General features: G+C 44.4%; 1 protein-coding gene across 1 annotated transcript in view; it reads left to right on the forward strand.

The window, feature by feature from the left end:
* SGCD (sarcoglycan, delta (35kDa dystrophin-associated glycoprotein)) overlaps nt 1-23,227 on the forward strand; it is a gene marked incomplete at its 5' end in the record, with an annotated part of 74,866 nt that extends 51,639 nt beyond the window's left edge. The window contains 2 exons of the mRNA XM_010153057.1: nt 21,185-21,308; nt 22,940-23,227. Of these exons, the coding sequence (XP_010151359.1) occupies nt 21,185-21,308; nt 22,940-23,113 (298 nt within the window). The remainder of the gene's footprint in view (nt 1-21,184; nt 21,309-22,939) is intronic.
* Nucleotides 23,228-23,231: the final 4 nt, after the last annotated feature.

The raw sequence follows: 23,231 nt of genomic DNA on the forward strand, positions 1-23,231 counted from the left end.
CCTGCTGACTGGAAAACCTCCATTTTAAAAAGGAAGACCTGGGAAACTACAGACCAGTCAGTCTCACCTCTGTGCCCAGCGAGATCATGGAGCAAGTTATCCTGGAAACTGTGGTAAGGAACATGGAAAATAAGGAAGTGATTGCTGACAGCCAACATGGCCTCACTAAGGGCAAATCATGCCTGACAAGTTTGGTGGCCTTGTACGATGGGGTTACAGTGTTGGTGCATAGAGGAAGAGCAACTGACGTCATCTGCGTGGAGTTGTGCAAAGCATTTGGCACTGTCCCATATGACATCCTTGTCTCTAAATTAGAGAGACATGGATTTGACGGGTGGACCACTCAGTGGATAAGGAATTGTCTGGATAGTCGCACTCACACAGTTGTGGTCAATGTCCAAGTGGAGACCAGTGACGAGTGGTGTTCAGCCAGGCCAAGTGCAAGGGCTTGCACATGGGTTGGGGCAGTCCCAAGCACAAGTACAGGCTGGGAAGAGAATTAATCAAGAGCAGCCCTGAGGAGAAGGACCTGGGGGGTGACCCATACAAGCTCATTCATGAAAAAATGTATAGTAGTTCCAGTGACCACTTCACCCTAATGTCTGTTTTACTGATGTAATTCCAGGCAAACTCTGTTTATGCCAGCAGGATTACTGATACATCTCTGCTGTCTATGTCTGCTAGGTGATTCTACTCTGCTCTCGTGAGACCCCATCTGGAGTTCTGAGCGCTGGAGCACCTCAGCTATGGGGAGAGTTGGGCTTGTTCAGCCTGGAGAAGAGAAGGCTCCGGGGAGACCTTATTGCAGCCTTCCAGTACCGGGAGGGGGCTTACAAGAAAGGGCATGTAGTGACGGGACAAGGAGTAATGGCTTTAAAGAGAAATAGGGTAGATTTAGCTATAAGGAAGAAATTCTTCCCGCAGAGGGTGGTGAGGCACTGGGACAGGTTGCCCAGAGAAGCTGTGGATGCCCCATCCCTGGGAGTGTCCAAGGCCAGGCTGGATGAGGCTTGGAGCAACCTGGTCTAGTGGAAGGGGGCCCTGTCCATGGCAGGGGGGTTGGAACTGGATGGTCTTTAAGGTCCCTTCCAACCCAAGCCATTCTATACACTTCCATTTAATTACAAATGACATTTCTGATAGAGCCTTTTAGCCACACAAATTAAGTCTTTCGTAATTGCTCTTCATTTCTACCTAAAGCCTCCAAATCTCTCAGTACCAGATAATCCATTCTTGTTCCCACAGGGCAGAAGTAGCTGTGCTGGGAGTACAGCGCAAAAAGCCAGCCCCAGCCGTACGGTGCCAAGAGGTCTGGCCAGAGTGTTTCTGCTCCTCACCAAATCCGAAGCTTTAGGTTATATATCATACTGCAGGCATTGACTTAATTCACCAATACTTTTTGAAGTACAGAAACTTTGGTAATGTAGGCTTAGTGATGTGGGTTTTGGTGTTAGTATTAATGCACTAAATCCTGTAGGATATGCTTTAACTTTATTCAAAAAGTTCCCATATGAAGTTGTCAGGTAATGATGCCATTACACAACATGTGTATACTTCACTTCAAGTTCATGAGGTTTTATAAAGACACTGTATGCATTTCTGCATGAGCTGGACATCTGGAAAAAAAATGGGTTCTGAATTCAGCTCTGTGGTCTTACAAGTGCATACTTCCATAAATGCTTAGGTTTTGTTATATGGGATCAAACTGAATGTATCAAGAAGAGAGTAGTTTTTCATTTACTTAGGCTCAGTTCCTCATCCCCATCAGTTCATGCCTAATTCTTTGGGAAAAAAATGTCTTACTGAAAACATCAAGGGCAATACAGCTAAAGAGAGTGGAAAATGGAACACTAAATCTCTCCTAGTTCTTTCCTGCTCTTTCGTGCTTAGCATGTGACAAATTCTCTAAAACACCCTTTAAATAAGTTGATTTTCTGGGTTCTCAGTTGAGCAGTGGGGTATCATTTAGTCTCTCCATCCCTTGGCATTGTTCTGAACAGTGAGAGAGGACCAAGCAATGACTTTGTCAGAACATTTTGCAGAGCTCTGAGTTGCATGGCATTCAAGCAACATCACACCAGGAGTCTAAATCTGTGAGTCTGGAGGTTAGTTACAGGTAGAAAGAATAAATCAAGCAATAAAGGATGCCTATAAAAAAGGATGCTGCCTCTGAAATGAAGACACTTTAGAGTTCATCGTAAACCTCTGACATATATTCAGTCACTCTGCCTTTCATCACAGTCTGAAATATATTTCAATGTTCCTGCATATTTTATGCTGTAACCTCTAATAAATAGATGTACATTTTCAATGATGTTGCATCATACCTTGTGAACTGATGTGATTTGAAAGGTGGGATCAGAGTCAATGCAATGGGAGTTCTGCAGGCAGACGGGCTCAGATACACAGTAAAAGTGTTTCTCTGACTCACACAGTATGTCAAAACGTCTGTGTGATACTAAAGTGAAGGCTGGTTTCATCATCATCTCTTTGAGGAATCTTTCCTTCAGCTGGATGCCAGTTCTGTTTTTGAGTGATACAAATTGCATACCATTTCCTCAACGACTGACTGGCCTAGTCCAGGCTATGGTTGGTTACAGCACTGGCTAACCTATCAGTGTGACTGAACTATTCCACATCAAAGTAGATGCTTCCTTAGGTTTTAATTTCCAGGAAAAAAATTGTATCAACAGAAGAGACCACTTTGGATGCCCTTTTACTTACTAGCTTCCAAAAGCTAGGCTGAAATTTCAACAGAGCCACTAAATACTTGCATATAATGGTTCTCTTGCTCTCCAAGCAGAGATTGAAAGAATGATTACAGGAGTATTTTAGGACCAATCCTTAAAATTGACCATCCCTTAATTTTTAGTAGCTGTCAGGAATTAACAGTGTGACATTGATTTATGGAGCTATCCAGGCCACTTCTGCAGAGTTTCATTCTTTTAAGAGATATGTTGTGGGAAGCTGTTAGTATATGTGTTATCCATCAGGACCCGTCACCCACTCTCCATATGGTTTGCTATGGTCAGAAAAACGCAAAATTCTTCTTAAAAATGTCATTTTCTACAGTTCAAGAAGTGCACTTTCTGAAAGAGAGATTAACAGTGAATCAGAGCAGTCAATAATTATTAGTCAGTATTTGCAAAAGTAACTTAAGAAATTTGAGCACCTGATTTGAGAGATTCATTTTTTATAATGCTTGATTTCTCAGAGTATGATCGTCCATACTGTGTAAATATCAGGGGGTCATGAGCTGGTCATTTTAAAAAAAAACAGTGTACAATTCTGCTATTTTCTACTTTGTTTAAAAAAAAAAAAAAGAGGAACCAAACTTAGACAAAAAATAGCTGATGCTTTAAGTGCTTGTGGCCACTATACGAATGTGCAGAGTTTGCAAACTCATTGAAAAAAGATGGAATCTGCTTTCAGCGAAAGGCTCGAGACAGAGAGAGGAGACTGGGATGGGCAGTTATTGCATGAGAACAGCACAGTGCTTCCCTGTGGGGTGCCTCTAAGCTGCTTCTCATAAAGGACCATGTAAACCTTCAGAACATGTCAGAATTACCATGGTTTTTCACACACCTATGCATATATGTAAAAATGCTGTATGTAGTAAGGGAAAAGTGATTCCTAGTACTACTTCTTTTATTGGCTTATCTGTTTTCTTTGGGGATTAAAGTTACCACAACACCAAAGTCTGAAGAGTTTAATATATGTGAATCAGAGACTTTGGGTACTGTACAAAGTGTATAGACAGGTAGATTCATACTTTCCATCTGAATAATTACTGATTTATCAGATAAATAGAGCAGCTGTTTTCCATTCCAAACCTTAATAAACTCATGGAGATGCTGAGGCTGTTGTGTTTTCGAGGGTTATAGCTTTGAGTGATCTATGGGCGATGCTTGATTTGCCCAGGTGTAAATTCCGTTATTCTGTGACGTGTAAGGCCCTGGCTGCTGGGGAGTTAATGAAGCTGGGTGTGGACGGGCAGCCGGCGAGCACACCACACCATGCTGTTGGGCACGTCACTCAGAAATGCTCTGGCAGCTTTGCCATTAGCACAGCTCAGCTTTTCCTGCTGTGCACTCTGCGAAGATAAATATTCCTGAGGTGCTTTTGTATATACTCAGGCCACCAGCATGTGTCTACTTTTTTTTGTGAGCCCTACCATTTCTTACATTGAAATAGGAGAGTTCAGAGCTTTTTGAATTCAATTTCTGCATTCACAGCACAGAGCACAGTGAGAGCTGGATGTCACAGTCGCAGGACAAGCTGCATTCCTCTCCTCAGATGCATCCACCAGGTCCTTACCCTTTGGAGTGGGATGCTAAAGGTCTCCCATTTCCACACCAAACCCTGTGACAGCCCTCGGTGCACAATGCAGAGCACTATAGAAGTAACCACACTGGCTTTGGCACTGGAGAGGGACAGTCGAGGTACCTGGCAGCTTTGCATGGGATGCTTTAGCCTCCCACATGGTGCGTGTCTCCAGGTAGAAGTGAGCTTTGCCTGCTCTGCAGGGCTAACTGAGCTCAGGGGTTGGTGTTGCTGTTCCTCGGGAGTAAGTGTGCACAGCACAAACGTGACAGGCCCCGTGAGTCACTTTGATATCTCCAGCAGCAGAAGGAGTGGTAAACTTGCCTCAGAAGAGCTCACGGTCACATTTGCCAAGCCTAGTGCCTGTAGTGTAGCCTAGTTCACTCTCTCAGTGGAAAGCAAATAGAAAAATCATTTTCACAGTGCCCAACAATGTTTATCTTGCAGGTTGCCTGGCCTGCAGTGACATTAGTGTCCCCAGAGCTTCTGAACTTAATCATTTCCCGTTGCTGCTTGCCTGCTTGAAGCAGTCCTAGTCCACCCTCCAGTGTGTTCTTCCTGCCAGTCACTATGGGAACAGCAATCAGAGCTCATATTTATGGCTCTGTGGATGTCCAAGGTCACAGAGCACAGGTCTAGTGGGAACAATTAACACAGGCCTGTTCAGTTACATCTCCTTAAGCTCTCCCACATTATACCTGTAACTAGAACAGTGAAGTTAAAGCAACATGACTGTCAGGATGTGACTGCTGTATAAAAGATACCCTTTGGAGGAGATAAAGCTACTCTGTATACTGTCACCCGCAGAAGCGTGCTAGGAGCATGGTCGCATTGCTGGGTCAAACCTGCCCCAGGTTTGGCTCCACATCCCCGCTGCCAGACCCAGCCGTGCCCGGCAGCCCGGGCAGGCATTCCCGCTGGAGGAGCTGGGCTCTCTGCAGCCTGCGGGAAGGCAGGTCCTACCCCGTCTTCCACACATGCTGCTGGGATGGAGTTGTTTGAACTCTTCTGTATGTTTATACTGGTTTGAGGGGTTGTGTGGTTTCAGGGATTTTGCGCTGGGTACTCTGTTACTGTCATCACCCATAAACTAAAAATTGCAAATGTTCATTTTCAGGGTAACGAATGTTGTTTATACCTGGTGGCTTGCTCTACAGCAGTACACAGGGAAAAAAGAGGACTCTGGGAGTCACTGGAGTAAGATGGAGGGAAGAACTGCATTGAACTTAATATCTGATGGACAGGAAAGTAATTCTTTTGCAATTTCCAAGTTTTGTAAAAGGCAGCTGCCTCCCTCTCCCCTCCTGCTTAAGCCAGAGTCACCTTCTGCTGAGAGACCTCTGTGATGAGACTCATGATCCCATTGTCCGTGTCTTACTGAGTCTGGGGATGAAGAGTGTTAATGTGGCATGTTACATAAGAATGAAAATTGTTTAGGCCAGGAGATCCAGCAGCACATACTACGTGAAGATAAGATACAGTTACCTCCTTCACATGCAATGGGCACGGAAAGATGCAGCACCAGAATTTTAAAATGAGACCAGCAGGCATGTAAACATCTTTACAAATCTCAATCTTTTTAAATGGTCCTGTTATTGTAAATATGTTCCTTTCCAATTCACAGCTAATTGACTTTGGGTAACCAGACCATGTCAGGCCAATATTTTCTTACATAGGATTAGTTCCTGAATGGTATAGATTAAGAGAATTCTTACTGTGCATAATTCTGTGTAAACAGTGAGAGAGAGTCCTTGCACCTAACTGTGCCCCAGGCAAACAAGACAAAAGGAAACGGGGCGCCGCAGGCTGAAACTACCTCCGTGGTGGTGTGTGGTGGGGCAGAGGCAGGAGGAAACCCAGGTTGAGTCCCAGGCCATTGCCTCACCACATCTAAATTACCTTGAAAAACAAATACTCACTGCCGCAATAAACTGGGATGCTGGGATGTTGCAGGGACATGAGAAAGTTTTTTAGAACAGCAGCTCAAAACCCACGGAAGTTTCCATTTCGAGGCTCCGGGGCTCGCAGCATTAAACACTTCCCTGGCATGTCGATGTGTGGCCGTGATTGGGGGTTGTCGGTTCTTCACCTTCATAAATCGCAACCAAGTCTTGGGGAATGTTTGGATCCAACTTGGAAAGTTTCTTTTTGGTATCTGGGCAAGCTTGAAGTCTGATCGTGAGAAACGAAAGGAAAAATTGGAAAAATCTACGTCATTAATGTTGAGAACATTCTGTATCCATCTTGGAAAGGGGGACAGGAGGTAACCAGCTACAAGTGCCTCCTCCCTACTGAGGAAATGTCTCTGAAGGATATTTTCTACTGTATTTCTCCGATAGAGATATGTAGATTCTCTGACCTCTACATGGCAGGCTTGATATGCAGTGTCAAAACAAGGCATCTGTTATCCTGACTCATTCCAGTGTTTTATCCCAGCAGTGACAGTGGGTAGCTTTACCAAATGGGTAATGGTACTGGTTCGGACTGGAAGGTCCAGCGTTGAACGTGGCTCCTCAGCGTCGTGCATGGATATGAGACAAATGTCCTCATTTCCTTGGGCCCACAAAGTGAGGGCTGGATTCACTGTTCCCGAACTGGCTGCTGGGACATAGGGGTGTTGCAGGGAATGCTGAGTATCGGTGTTCCCCATGCCAGGGATGTGGCGGGCCAGCCTTGGCACGTAGAGAGCTCTGTGGGGAGCAGGTGACGTTTGGAACCTGGCCCAATTTCTACCGCTGGAAGAGTGGCAGCTTCCAGTGGTAGAAATGAAGACATTGCTCATACCTTTTGCTTCAAAGAACAGAAACACACCAGCATTTTAAAGAGAAGGGAAGAAGCATAACTTCTGCCCTGCCTGGTTCCGTGATGGCTTTGGTTACTGACACAGACGAAGACCACGGTAGTAATTTTCACTGGGAAGGTTTTAGCAGTGGTGACCACCATCAGAAAATTGTCCAGATTCCACATGCATGGAGGGACCTAAACAGACTTAAATTCTTGCCTGCTTTATTTTTCCTCCTGCTACCTACCAAGCAGTCGATATATAGTGTTAACATGACTGCTGAGAGATACCGTGAGGGTTCAGGCAATTCAGAAGAAGCAAGGCTTTCTGGGGAAAAAAAATACACCTTGCAGCTTTGATTTTTGTTGATTTTGAAGACTGTAAAATAACCACAATTGTTTTTTTCTCTTGCAATGTTTCTTCGTTATTACTATTTTATTTGGCCATGCTAAGGAAGAATTAAGGTTGTATTTAGGGTCCAATTTCCTTTCCCATGCTATGTTCCTAAGGTAACTCTATTGACTTCTTTTAAAGGCAGTACCTGAGTAGTCAGTGGGGTTACCTCTCTGTACCTGGGTCATTCCATGCTCTGCAGCAGAGGTAGCAGTCTGCTATGAGAAAGTTTTCAGATGAGTTGGCCTGGCTACTAGGAGAAATCAGTGGTAAAGAGTTGCTGGTATCGTTTTGCTGTGTTGGGGAAAATTATCCTCCTGGGCTCTGCTAAACCATCGCCACCGCTGCTATACTGCAGGAAACCCAGGGAGCACTGAATGCACTTGGATGTGGCAGTTCATCACGGGGCTGGCTAGAAACTGAATTCCAATGCTTCAACCACAAAGCCAGTCCTCCTACCTTCCTGCCTCTGTTTGTAAAATCAAAATAAAATAGAGTAAAATGAAATTAAATTTCTGGTTAAGAACCTGTTGTAGGAAGTAGTTATGCCACTGAATGGTATAGGAAGTTTTCTGCCATTAGTTCCTGTATTTATTTTGAATCTATTTAATTTCACCTCCATTTGATCTCCTCCATTAGCAGCTGTAATTGTTTCTGTTCTCTGCTGAAAAGTCATATAAGGGAGGTTATTACAGTCAAAATGCAGACTTGCCCAAGGAATGATGGAAGGACCCTCATGAAGTCCAGAAATGTTGAACATTTTCTCCTTTTGCTGCTGTTGACCCAAGGAACCAGAGAACAGGTTTCTGACCTTAAAACAAACAAGGTCAGCTACCTACAGCATGTCAGCAATAGCACGGTGGCACACATCGACTAGCATAACCAGAGCCACGAGGAGGGATCATGGATTCTTGAGACAAGCCCCTGTGAGCAGCCGTGCTTCATAGCTCCCCGTTCCCGCCAGTTCCAGGTGGAGCAGGACAGGAATGTTGCTGCCCTACATAGAGGTGGGTTCGTGCCAATATGGTCGTCATCTGGCACACAGTGAATTGCCACCACCAGGCTCAGTCTCTCTTTTAGTTAAGAAAAACATCATCTAGTATCTCTCGTGAAGGATTGCTAAACCTTACCTTAAAATGCATGTTTTACTCAGGAGTGATTACCTGCAAAAGATAAACAGAAAACAGTTTCATTTTTAGCTGAAGATAAATTGATGCTAAGAATCTGCAAAACATCCTCTTCCCAGAATTAAAGTAGTCCCTTTGGAGACATCTCTATACTGCCTTTTTCAGCAAATTGGGGTTTTTTTCCTCTCTTGTTTCCTGATCTCTCTCTCTCTGCTCCATTCCTCCCTCCACCCACCCACACAATCCCTTTATTTTCTTCTCTGCACCATTTCCCAACCTATTTTCCTTTGCATATTTGAAAGCAAGAAGTCAGTTGGAAATCTCAAATAGTTTTAAGATTTTCAGTTCTAGACTATCAAAGAACTTTAAGACTAACTTCTTCAAATACTCCCTATCCCTCCTGTTGCCCTGCCAAATTCCTTGGTGCCAAGGCAGCCATTCACATGGAAGAGCTCTGGGCCACTCTCTCAGTCTCTGTCCTCAGCACTCATGACCATTCCTTGGCTTTCTCCTGCCGTTCCTCCAGAGAAGGTATGCTCATTTTTCACTTACCTGTATTCTCTAGCACACTCTAAGTTGTACACAGGAAAATTTTCCAAACTGTCGAAATAGGTTAGGAAGCAGTGCTGGAAAGGAGGGATGCAGAGGAATCTTACATCAGTGGATGCTCACTAGAAATTGGCTGTCTCGTTAAAAGGCAGGTTTCAGTTCAACTAGGTGTGATACAGGAACGAGCAACTGACTTCCAGGCAGGTTCCAGGCCAGAAATCAGGCTAGTCACTGGTCATCGATCTGTTCAGTGGTAGTATCCTGGCCTAGACAGCATCTTTTGTCATCTCTCTTTGCTATCCTAGTTAGCAAGTAGTGATAAGTGTGGGAAAAGTTAGGTCAAATTTCTTGATTGCCAGTGAGTTTGACCCTGTAAAAGGTATTTCTTCTGACTGGAGCCAAGTCCTACATCTCTGTGCATGGTCACAGTTGCTTGTACAAGGAAGTGAGTGTGCACTTGTGATTGAGTGAGGCTGCTATGTGTCTGCCAGGCAGCAGGACAGGGAATTGCAGCTGGGACTAGGAATTGTGCCTCTAATGAGGGAGCAGGGCTGTGAAGTGGTCTGGAGGGTGAAACACCTCCCTAACTGAGCAGGAGCCCAGCACATTTGAAAATTCGATGGTGTGCTCTTGTTGCATAATAATGGGCTGGATTTGAGGAATTTCGGTCATTTCTGTGGCCTTACACATGCAGACATACAGCTGTATTGCTGCTGTAAATTCTGACAGTGAAAGAGGCCACAACTTTGGCATACTCATCCATTTAGATTTACAATTTATGCATTTACAATTTTACCATTTGGTGAAGTATACTGGGGACAGCAAATAGTGCATCTTCTGCATAAAAATGAAAAGTAACTGAAAACCTGTTATATGGTCTATATGGCTCTGATCAGAGGGGGGAAACGGCTATGGATTTGTGGTTGGCAAGCTTCAGAAAAGGTTCAACAGAGTGTGAAAATTGACATTTAGCAAATAACAATTCAGTCTTTTTGAGGCTGCTTGAAATAAACTGCAGGTTTTAAACAAAATGTTTGGTCAATTGTTATTTTGGAAGATGTTGCTTGTCTCATTACTGCAGTTAATTAAAAGGGGGACAAAAAGTCAGAGCCAGAGTCAATAAGTTTGTTAATAAAGATTTAATTTGGTGGAATCATTATAAATTGACTGTACAATGAATGGATATGCCACAGGAGTATGAGTGTCTGCAGGTCTATAAATGGGTTTTCAGAAATAGCCATCAGGTTGTAGCCAATTTGTCATGCTAAATAAGCTCTTCAAATCCACTTAGCCAAGTGTGTACATGTTTCCAAAGGGTACCACCACCAAGTATGTGATGCATACAGACACACCCTTTTTTCCAGCAGGTTTTTTATTCTGCCATTTCAAATCCTTTTTAGTTTTGTTACCTCTATATTTCTCATTGTAAGTGATTTACTATTAAGTCCAATCTTTTTAGAAGGAACAGAATAAATCATTGGAGAAGAGAAAAAGTACACCATCACTGCAGAAAGCACTGCGCTAGCCACGTGAGATTTTAATCTCCCTGACCCTTTCCCTTTATGTCTGACCAAACGGCAAGTAAAAATCCCATGACAGATAGACTTCAAACAGAATTTTAAAATGGAAATCTAGATCAACACTTTCCTCTTTGTAAAGCAGTTGTGATGTAGAAGACTGCAGGTGAAGTACTGATGATAATGACTGCAATATTTGCATAGCACTGCACCCCTGCCACTAACCCTCTCATTTGAGTACGTTGGGTTATCACAAGACAGTGATTTCTCTGTCAGTGACGACATGCTGGTCTGCTCAGCAGGATTATTTCACACCCTGAAAAACAGAAGAAAAAGATAAAAAATTTGCATCATGCCGCCTTCTTGCAAAGCAGAGCAGAAGAGCAAACCATGAAAGTAGTGGAGAGTTCACCCAATTGACCCAGTGGTCAACCACTGACTGCACATGAAAGTCACCAAAGCAGAGCACTGTATAATGTCTGTGTTAACAAATATTCTAGTGAGTTTTAACTGAGTCATGCATCATCGTTCCATCGGCTTTTATAATTTCAGGCCAACTGAGGTGGCTTTGCTCCTTCGGCCACCATCCAGAAGCCAGTATAAACTTCAGGAAAAAGCTCATGTGAGCCTCAGCGGTTATCTCCAGGTTACAACATAGCTGGCCCTCTCCCTGCTCCAACGGCTCAGGGTTGCTATGAAATTCAGTGGCCCCAGAGACCTACTTTGTGACGTGTTCATCTCCTCCGTGTTCCTGACGGCAGCACTTTGTTAGACATTAGCTTGCGAGGGGTGTCAGTGGCCCTGGTGAAGAGCTGCAGTGCTTGATTCTATTTCCTTTTCTCCTTCCTGGCTTGGTGACAGTATGTCAAGATAATACCCAGTCTAAGCAGCCTCTTCTGTAATTCTGGTTGAAAGGGTTTCTTCCAATTTATTCCTTTTAATTAGAAGCTTTCAACCTGCAATTAGAAACTTACACCAGCTCAACCTTTGTTTCTGAAAAAGGCATTTGTGGTTTAGGCAATTATGGTAACATAAAAAGTAATTATTTTTCTCCATGTGTGAAATGAGTGTGCTCATTAATGCACCCAACAGGCAGAGGATTTTATTTTGTTTCGATTTGGTTTATCTTATTGCAGTAAGTTATGTAACAAGCTGTGTCACACAAGCCAAAAAAAAGGTGGTTCAGGTAGTAGGTCAGGCATATCCCACTGCCCAGTCTGGTACTTGGCCGTGCTGGGAGCGCAGAGAAGCTGTGGTCAGCGGGAGCGGAGGCATGGCCATGCTGCAGCTCCAAGCCCTGTGGTCAGCATGCACAGCCACGTAGAACTGCCATACCATTCCTGGGCTGGTTTTTATCCAGACTGCGAAACTTGTGACGAGAGACACTTGTTGATGAGGTTTTTTGTAATAAAATAATTACAGGTTTTTAGGTTCCAGCTCGTGGTGTCGGTAGCTGCGCTATGGCTTAGTTAGAGCTGAGGCGGCTCTGTGATAATGTCATTTACTGTCCCACTTCTGATCATGCCAGGAGAGGGGACATCTGTCCGGTGATATTCCTCCAGCCAGACCTGACTCTCTGCTTCTGTAGTTCATCGTGTCTCGTATGGCTGGTTCCTGGCAGAGATTAGGCTCATTTACAGGGCTATACTCTATGGGCTGAATCATCCCAGTCCCAGCTACGACTGCCTTCGTTTGACTCATCATGCCCGTGCTCTCAGCCGACAGCCTTTCTGCCACCCGCTGCAGGGTGGCACTGTGCCTGCTCAGGATGCGGCCCCTGGCCACTCAGCACCTTCTGGCTGCAGCCAGGCCCAGTTCCGTGGAGGTTTCCCACCACGTGGCAGATTAATGACTCTGGATGTCTGAGGCTAAAAGACTGAGCACGGCAGGACAGAGGTAATCCTGCAGACAGCTCTCTGCTCGGGTCTGTCAGGCACAGTAGGGATTCGGAGCAGGACCAGTCTGCTCACAACCCACCAGGTAAGGAGAGTGAAGTTGCAGTCATCTCTGCACTTAAAATAGGAATAATTCATTTCACAGCCCCGAATCCCATCCCTGGCCACTTAAACACATCATCTCCTTAAGCCACATCTGTATTTACCAGACATCATTTTCGACTATCTCCCAATTTCTATGATAATTTCCTTCCTTGATTTATAAGCAACAATATTTTTTAATTATTATGATTTTAATTTTCTCATCCATACCTCCACTTTGTTAAACATTAATCTTATACTTTTCTCTTTGTCAGTCTCTACCCTACACCACTTCTCCAGTTTATAATGAAACTAGATCTCAATAGTACTACACAGTACATTTTTCTCCCTAGATTAATTTCATATCTTCTGTTTGATCTCTGCTTTTGTCTTCTACACACTATAGTTGGCTTCGTGTAAACCATTACAGAGATTACTTTAAAAGTCAAAAAAACCCCACCCAAAACTCTAAAACATTTAGGACAACTTTGCATAATTACATCTCCTTCATCAATTCCCATGCTGTAGCATGGTGGGCAATCACAAAGAATTTACAGTTGTATTTTGATTTGTCCATGTTTTTCTAGTTTTACTGGGTTTTTAGTGCTCTGAATAAGCCTCAGCTAGTGCAGAGTGTACTGGAAGACTACACCAGGAGATTTGCAGCGTGCTGGGAGGACCTGCATGCTCCACCTTTTCCTCTTGCTGAGGAAAACTCACTTTTCTCAGAGGAAAATGAAAGCTGGTTCTCACGTGCCTAGTGCTGCAAGCCAGTGCCGTACCTACAAACTCCTCGCATTCCTCATTTGTCTAGACCTATGTCAAATCCTCTGAAAATTACCTGAGCATCTTCCCAGTGCTGGCTTTGACCTGCTTGGTAATGGTTTCAAACCATCCCTGTGACTCAGTTAGCCCTCCTCGTGGAGCTGTAGTCTCTGAAGAGGTATTAAGATAGTTCCGTTCTGTGGTCAGAAGAGTATTGTTTTAGCATGGACTCTGTTTAAGAAAAGTTCACTGAACACAGTACCTGCAGCTGAAACGAGGTGAAAAATATATGAACTGGTTCGTTTGGTTCTAAGCTGAAGTCAGCAAAACCAGGAGCAGATTTATTACACTTCTTGTGATTAAGCACTTCTTTTTGTATTGTGGCTGTAGGAGTTCTGTTAAAAAAAAGAGAGAGAAAAGGAAACTTGTAAAATGAGATTTAAGGCATTAGTTTGAGATTGAATTAAGCAGAGTTGAAGCAGGGAGAAATGGTCAGGACCTGATAGCGGCAGTGCACCCGGAGGGGAGGATGGAGCAAGCACGCGGTGCCCAGGAACACAGACACACTCTCGCTCCTTCATTCATCGTCAGGGACTGCAGCACTGGCAGGGTCCAGGCAGCACTATTCATGCAGCATCTTCAGTAGGTTCCCTATCCAAGGAAATATTAAAGCTTCTGGGTAGCTTGAAGTGCATTGGTATTTCATAGTATTTTCGCAATTCCTTTTTCTTTCTCTTGACTCAGCTTTGTACAAAATCTCTTTTAGCATCTGTGTTGGCCAAATACAGAGAAGCAAAGTTGTTGCACCCCTTGCCATTTGAACCAGACTTATCTTTGGCTCAATTAGAACACTGCAATTTCTAATAAAGCACCATTAGACGTCTGCTCCTGTTACGTGTCTAACATATTTAACTGGATTTTCCTTAGGAATTAACCATGGTTTGTGGATGATAGTTGAAAGAATCTTCATTCATTGTCCACTAGATCATATTAGGAATTATATGAGGCTTTGGCCCAGCAGCCATAAAAATCTGTTTCAGAATATGGCTGCACTGGAATTGTCACTTAGTAGATTTGCAGCATAAACACTGGAAACTGTATGGTGATACAAGCTCTCCAACTAAACAGTATTTACAGTGGTAGGCAAGATTTACAGTTGGATAACATGATAACGACATATCCTTGTTTACTTCTGTAATTAATGCTTATAAAAAAATAACCTGGAAACCTTCCATAAGAAAGATTTATTTCTGTTGACTGAGACTGTAATCAGATGTCCCCGTTCAAACAGTAATTGGTGTGCTTCATTAAAATGTAATTGAAAACAAGATTTATGTCAATGCGAGGCAATAAATAACCAGGATGCATATTTTCTTATTAGTGATGATCTCTTCTATAGGCTCTCAGGGTACCTCTGCTTTTGAACTGTGCCACGTACGTTGTACTTTGCCAGAATCATGGTGTCTTGGAAAAAGACATTCTGCATTTTCCCCTTTTGATTTTAAACTCTGATGTATCAAGACCAGGTCCCTTTTTTGCTCTTTCCTGTTTTGTATTAGGTTCACTGTTGTTGCCATATTTTAGTATATTTTATTCTCATGAAATGGCAGTACCTTCCAGTAGGAAGGGAATCTAGTGACGAAGGTACAGCTCAGAGTAGCTCAGCCTTTTGCTGTCTGGGAGATGAGAAGACTTTGCTTGAACTATGGTTAGTGGGGTTTTCACCAGGTGAATCCAGATCCAACCCATTCTTCCTTCTCCCAAACTACTTCTGTTCAGGTACAAGCAAAGGTAAGAGAAGTTAAAAAAAAGTTTAAAAGCATTCTAGAAATAGAAACTAAGTATGGCTTCTTTGCAATTCAGTAAAAGCTAATTAACTTCCAGATAATAGGGTGAAAAGTGGTGTGTTTTCTTCTATGAATAGATATATATCAGATAACACACACATAATGGAGTCAGAAGGATAAGTCACTGTGAGTGGCTGATCCCATCGATTTCATCAAAACAAGGGAGTTAAAACTGAAAACAAATTTCAACCTGAGATACTGGTTCATTACTGGCAAATTGATGGAGCTCTACGTTTACTTGCTAGCATAATTTACCAACTGTATGAGATGTAAGCAGGCACAGAGTAACACTGGCTAATTTTATGCTCAATGTGAAATCTTAGAGCTGGTCAGATGGATACCATAAGAAATAATTAGAGTCATTAGAAATAATGGGCTGCAGCTGCAGTAATACAGGCTCTATGCTCAGTCCAGAGGTTTCTAAGCAAAATTAAATGAGCTCGTGTTACCACACTGCTGCATCATATGCTCCTCACCCCCCGAGAGTAAACTTCTCTTTCCATTTCCGTACTGCAAGCAAAGTTTGTGCCCAACACAGAAAAAATCCCCTGGTGGGGACAAGAAATTCTGAAACTTGGGCCCATTCCCTGCAGAAAACATTTTAAAACAGCAGCAACAGGTGCCCAGCTCACCTTAACTCCTTTCACATGTTGAGGATCAATCATTCCTCTCCTGTGCCCGCCTTGGTACCCGCCCTTCCCTGCCGAGGTGCAGGTGGCATCAGTTCCCTCCCTGTCCTTTTCCATGGGCTGAAGAGCTCCAGGGATTCAGCCTGTATTTGCCCCATCCAGTCTGCATCAATGCTGGACCCAGGTGAGTATTTTTGTCCCTGAACCATTAGCATGAAACTTTAATTTTTTAAGGAAATCACGTCTGTTGTGTTGGAAGCACATCCGCAGCCCCTAGCTGCTGCTGGTACTGTGTTTGCATCTGTAACGTCCCTTCTTCCCACGTTGGAAAGGCTGTTGGTAGTAGTAAGGAAAACGATGCATTATCCTGGAGAGGGTGAGGAGAGGAGAGGGACAAGAGTGTCTAATCCGTGCTGCTGGAGTGATTAATTTGACAGTTTATGATGAAGGAAATGACAACTAGAAATCTGGGTAAGCAATGATCTTTCCAAGAGAGTGACTTTCACGGGAGCCGCGCTACAGACTCCCATGCCGACCTCCTGCAAAGCGGTGCGGGAGTTTTCAAAGCAAAGCGGGGGGGGCACTGAGAAGTTTACTCTCTTGCTGATGCGAGAGAGAGAGAGAGGAGACCTCATTGCAGCTTTCCAGTATCGGAAGGTCCTACAAGGGTGCTGGGAGAGGACTTGTTACAAGAGCCTGTAGGGACAGGACAAGGGGTAATGGGTACAAATTGAAATCAGGGAGGCTTAGATTAGATGTCAGGAAGAAATTCTTCCCAGAGGGTGGGGAGGCACTGGCGCAGGTTGCCCAGAGAAGCTGTGGATGCCCCATCCCTGGAAGTGTCCAAGGCCAGGCTGGATGAGGCTTTGAGCAACCTGGTCTAGTGGAAGGTGTCCCTGCCCATGGCAGGGGGGTTGGAACTAGATGATCTTTAAGGTCCCTTCCAACCCAAACCATTCTGTGATTCTATGCCCGGGAACACAGAATTTCCAGCCGTAGCAGGAGAGGGGTTCACTGCGAGGTGCAAACAAGCCATCACCTCTCTTTAAAATGTGAGATGCTTCGAGGATAGGTTTGAGTAGAAGAGCTTAAGAGGCACATCTAACACTGTTCATTAAGCACGGTGAGCTGGAGAAAGGCTTCCCCTGCACACATCATCTCACACATTGCTGTGCAGGCTGAGTGCGTGCAGTGGGAGGAACAAGGCTAACCGTATTTTTGATGAAGGTAAGAGCCTAATATTGCAGCTTTGGAAAGATCAGTTATCCATCTGCCAGACATCTACCTTTGGCTGTGGTACCTCCCTGCCCTCAGTTGTTACAGTGTGTGACCGCTTCACAACCACTAATATATTTATCTTTTCATTTGCCCTGTGGACTTGGGAAGGGCTATTACCTCTGTTGCAGAACTAAGAACTGAGATTAAGGGTCAGATTTGTTATGGCATTTAGGTGCTCAATGGGATTTTCAAAAGTACCTAACCCCCGTTGTAATAAGTGGAACCTGGGCACTTTGATAGTTCTGCAAATCCTGTCACTTGTGTCTTGTCTTCTAAAATTTTGGGCTTACATGACACCCAGGGATCTGTGGGAGAGGTTCCCATGTTGTGGATAGTCACTCAGATGGGACACACTCTCTTGATCCACCTAATAGGAGACTGTAGATGGGACAGAAACAATTTTATGGCAGTGGGAGCTTGTCTCGCTCCTGACTTCAGCAAGCAGTGAATCTGCCCTCCTTGCACAGCTCTGTGGGAGAGGTCAGAATCCAGTCCTGGAAATACTGGAGCAAAAATAAGCATCACCCATGGTCAATAAAAAGGGCTTATGTGCCAATTGCTAGGATGGAAAATTCAAGAGCAGGAGCAAATAATGAAACAATCTATATTCATGCAGCCGCCTTTCCAGCCTTCTGCTGTAAGTACAGGCTTACGCCTAACCAGGAGATGTGAATCCTACTGAAAGCTCCGGAGTATCACACTGGAAAACAAATGTTGATTCTGAACAAATTACCTGTTCATCGCTAAATCATTTTCTTTCATTATTAGTTTCCAAATTGGTTCTGCTCTGGAAGACAGAATTAGGTTTAAAAGCAGAGTGTCTCTTAAACACTTGCTTCAAATCAAAGTATTCGGTAAACATTACTCAACCCCCCTAGAGCATAAACTCCTCAACTGCCTTCTCTGCCTTTACATAGATTTTTCAGCTCCTGGTTTAAAGACAGGTGTCTCTGGGATTCATACAGGATAACAGAAAATAATCAAATTAAATCCCTTACAACCTTATGCCCCTCAAATGCCAAGGTAAATTTTATTAAGACCTTTCTGTCTTCGTTTACAGTAGCATAAATAGGGACAAAAGTCCCGTGAAAGCAGATGGAGTTACACCCTTATCGAATGTGTAGGAGAGAGAGAGGAGCCAGACCCCAAACCCGTGGCACAAGTACAAATCCATGCGGCCTGTAAGCTGAGTTTCTCCTCACTGCAAGGGCTGCACTTTGCTCTTACAGTTCCTGCACTCATTTCCATACTTTTAAGGTTCTAAAATAAAAGAACACCGGGATGCAAAATCATATTTTTAATATTAAAATGATGGGGTTTAGTTAATTCATCATGTCATCAAGTTTGCAGCTGTCTGAGCTAGTGATTTGGGGGGGGGGGTCAGCTCAGCTAACAGTAAAAACCACACGTGGGGCTGCAGGGAGCAGCAGCACAGCCCGGCATTGTGTGCTTCCCCACCTTACACCATGGACTAGCAGGAGGTGCTGGGGGGGGTCATTTCTGTGAGGCAAGAAGCTCTGTAGGGATGGGGATGTGTTAAGTGTGTGGTGTTTCATCAGTGCTGTAAGAGGCTCTTATCCTGCCTGTAGGTTTTCACTGGGTGGAGGAGGGAGAACAACGCGGTCACTTGGTTAGACATGAAAAGAGAATAAAACTGCTTTAAAGTGTTATCTAACAGACTGCCAGGTACTTGGTAGCTTGTTCAAAGCATGAATTCAACTCGGTCTGATGTTTTGGGGACCTGTGTGCACAGGGGAAGATACGCAAGGAGAAGGTCCCTCTTGATCCTTCCCCGCCATGGGAAGACATTCGCTGATTGCCCAGCTCTCTGCACTCCCCAGTAAAGCACTGGTGTGGGACTGGGAGGCTGCTCCGCACAGAGCAGGAACTGAGAGCTGCTGCTGCAAAGGAGTGCATTTGCACTTTGGTGTCTGAACGCTGTTTTGCACTTACTAGACTTTTTTTTCTCGGTGGCAGAAGAGCTACAAGATGAACAATGAACAAATACATTGAGACAGCCAAGACATCAAAGAAATTAAGGAGTCACTAAGATGTTGGAGAGCTGAAGAGTCACCTGGCCATGTTTCTCAGGAATTATTTTATCCCTAAATTAGCTCAGCTGTCTTGGGTTTTGGACACATCCTCTGGTGAATTTAGCTCCAGGGATTTAAGATGCTACTGGCCTCAGCTCTCTGTTTCTCCTCTGCAGGATCCTGCCTCTGGAGCAGAGGCAGCAAGAGGGAATATGTACCTGCAACCCAGCCAGTGCAGCTTATATCCTGGGGGCTTAGTGCAAGCAGAGCATCCTTCATTTTTCAGGGTAGATACCAGCTTGTGAGCTGCACTACCACGGATGAGAGCGTGCAGTATCCCTGGGCAGAAATCTCCTGGGAAAATGTGGGGCAGACAGTGCGTTAAGCCGTCATAATGAAAGCCACCAGAGTGCATGTGCCAGAGCCTTAAGGCTGTGTGCTGTGGCTATTTTTACCATAAAGAAATTCTAACACATATTGGAAAGGCAGTTATTGCAATTGGAAGGTCAGAGGGAATCATATCCCAGGTAGAACTATTTAATGTCAATCATTCTCTGCAAGCCTTTTCTCCTCCATGCAATCTGCAATTCAGTCAGGGAGAAAAAAGTGAGTAGCAGCAGTCTTAACCTTACGTTCCTCGTACAGGAACCAGCCAAGGGGTGATACCAGTGGAGGAATCAGAAGAAAGTTTATGTAAGATGTAGCTTCCCTGCAGAGAGCAAACAAAAAGCAGCTCAGAGGGATTGTGCAGAGGCTGCTGACCATGAGCCCATGCTCGCTCCGTGGGCTGCGTGTGCCTCACTTCTTCCCTGAAATTTAGATTGAGTTGAGTCAGCCAGGAAATTACAGACGAGTGTGGGGTCTTGAGGGAAAGGTGTTTGAATAGCAGCAATATGAGGACACCAACAAGAGGGCAAGTCGTAACTTGAAAAAGTGCCACACAGAGGCAACTGTGCCTTTGCTTTATTGACCTGTTGGCTGCAATAAATACAGCTGAATTCCTTCAGTCTCCCGTAGTGTTGTCTCAGTACCAGCAGGAGTCCATTTAAGAATGCACTTACTTGCAGAAATGATTATATATGAAGAGTAGAGAAACAGCTGAAGTGCCACTGCAGTAATGCAAGCAAATTCTAAAAGCTGCCCAAGCAAGCTTGGGGGTGGTGTGCTGCCCTCGTGCTTCGGTTTTGTCCGTGCTGCCTGCCCAAAGCAGTCGACTCTTCCAGTCCCCCTGCCTGCTTCACCTGGGGAGATCATCGTCTAGATTTAGTGATGGTGCAGTAAATAAAATCAACTAAGAGGGTATTCCCAAAGCAGGAGAATTGGGTTTTATTATCATTTTCAATACAGAAAGGCACTGTAATATAAAGAAGAGACGCGTTTAACACAAGACCTATGAATGGGTAATCAGCAAAGAAGACTGAACCTTGTGCTTCTACATCTTACAGCATTAACCCGAATTGCCTGAACGAAAAGCTTTGGTCATCTTAGCCGGTGCTGTAACAGGACTGTCAGATCCCTGTGTGGTGTACCCACGGGTGGGAGGGCTCAAAGCACTGCACAGCGGGCCTGGCTGTGAGCAGTAGCATCTGAGCATAGGAGCGGAGACCAGGAATTTTGGGGTCTTCAGCCTTTTTTTTGCATTTATTTCCCTATTGCCTAAAACGCTTCCAACCCTCATGTCTTGTGTATGAGCAAGTTCACATAGGGGAGGCTCTAGAACCTTGGATCTTGTCCCAGCCTTTACAGCATAGCAAGGTTGATGTGAAACGTTAGCAGATTGGGTTTGCGATGTGTTTTACCACGCTGTGCTTGAATTCTTTCCACTGACGACACCAGGCGTGGATCTGAATGTCAGCAGGACCTCAGGTGCTGTGCAGCGGGCAGTCCGGCTGTGCAAGACAACAGCCTGAGATGAAGTGTCAGGATTGCACCCAGCACACTCCCTAACTCCCCTTTCTGTTGCAGACTGGAGTCGCCTACTCGCGCGCTGGTGATGGAGGCTCCAAAAGGCATCGAGATCAACGCCGAGGCCGGCAGCTTGAAAGCCACGTGCAGGACAGAGCTCAGGCTGGAATCCAAAGATGGAGAGGTAAGCAAAGGGTGTCAAGCGCCGCAACAAAACCAAGGCAAGCCACAGATCCCCTGCAGATTTGCAGCCTTCTGAGTCACTGAGCCCCTCCGGTTGAAACACTGGTGTGAAGGCACTGGTGAAGCAGACCTTCCCAGCGTAGTTTCTGCTAGCAGTGATTGAACACAACTTTTGCAAACGAGCCTCACTCTGTGGCAAAGGCGGATTCATTATTTTTAAAGTGCTTGGATAATAGCATCTGTTGTTCAAGCAGATTTATGCGGCTGTAAAATACACAGTGCTCCTAAATTCTTTGTTTCCTTGTCACTTTAAAGCAAGATTTACTTGGCCAACATAATTAAATCTTTTATCATACATTTTTCTATAAGAAGAGCTTAATTCACCGTTATTGATCTGAAAAGCTTTTGTAGTGGATGTTTTCATTTTGAAAAGAAAGGGAACATTAGGAAACATGGGTTGTTGCACTGGGGAAACTTCCAAAGAGGAAGAGAGAATAACTAAAACAGGTAACACAGAACAAAAGTAAAATAGATGTTAGTTAAGCCTCTTCTGTGTCTCAAAAATACACGAGCACATGGTTCTCATCCCCTTCTCTGACCACAATGATGGAAGACACCAAAAGATGTGGTTGAGGAGCTCCCTCTGGGGAACCCACTGAGGGCCTTGGCAGGAAGAGCTTCCCGTTGAACACAAATTTCCAGCAATAGGGCTCCAACATAAGCTGAGGTTTTAGTGTCAGGTGTAATAAGTAGAATGGGATTTTGATTGCAATTCCTATTATTTCTAAACTTTTGCATTTTAAGACATTCCAAACCCAGACCACTGGTGTTAACAAAAAACCTCTCAAAAATACTAAAAAACCCCACCCTACCTAATATACTATAATTGAAATCCAAGGCATTTCACTACTGCAAGCATTGCCTTAATGTTTTTAAGACTAGGTTTCTTTTAAAATGCATATATTGACCTGTCTCAGATTAGATGGTTGGATACTAAATCTGGAGACTCTTAATGTAACTGCAAGATAAGAGCAAATGCTGTCAGTTGTCCTGTAATATTCTGGTGTGCAGGTTATCTTACTGTGCTCTTCTCGGTGATGTTAGAGCAGTCCCCTGTAGCTGCCACATGTTCACTTTTATGTTCTGTTTTATAAGGAGAAATCCAGGCCTGTTACAGCACTCAGGTTATTTTTCATGTACGTAAAAGTGTTACACATATACATAAAATATACATGAAAGTCACTGCTGTGAGCCTGCAAGCGTCACTGGCAGTGGGATCACAGTGCCAGAAGTCCTGGTGGAGAAGGGGTGTCATCGTGTGCACATGAAGCGTACACGCTCCCCACCTCAGCAGTGGGGTACCGCGGGTTGGGGTAACCCAGACGCGGGGGTGCCCCAGGAAGCTGCAAGCCATAGAAACACGGTGGGTAGGTCAGCAGAAACAAACCAGAGGTCTTAGGTGGCTCGAGGTAAAGACAGATCACCTGGCTTTGTATCAGACTCTCCCATCTTAATTCACTTGCCTGCCCAGGTTTCGTAGCAGCCAAGATGTCCAAAGGAAGCTTCTTTAAGAAAACCAAGAGCTCTCCACTAATTCTCTCTCCTTCTCTCTCTCCCCCCCTCCAACTTCAGATAACGTTGAATTCTGCAAAAATCAAACTACCTAACTTGCCTCAAGGATCTTCCTCTTCTGCAGGGTCCAGGCAAAAAATCTACGAGCTCTGTGTGTGTCCCAATGGGAGGTTATTTCTGTCTCAGGCAGGCACTAGCTCCCCCTGCCAGATAAATACGAGCGTCTGCCTTTGAGAGACAATTTGCGGTGGGGCATCGCAGGCAGCACAAAAGCCACTTCTGGTCTCACAGATTGCAGCTGCCAGCTATTTTTACTAGAACACAGAAAGCCTATCAAAGACTTTTTTTTCGT

This window comes from Eurypyga helias, unplaced genomic scaffold, assembly GCF_000690775.1.
Source record: "Eurypyga helias isolate BGI_N326 unplaced genomic scaffold, ASM69077v1 scaffold6856, whole genome shotgun sequence".
Taxonomy (NCBI): Eukaryota; Metazoa; Chordata; class Aves; order Eurypygiformes; family Eurypygidae; genus Eurypyga; species Eurypyga helias.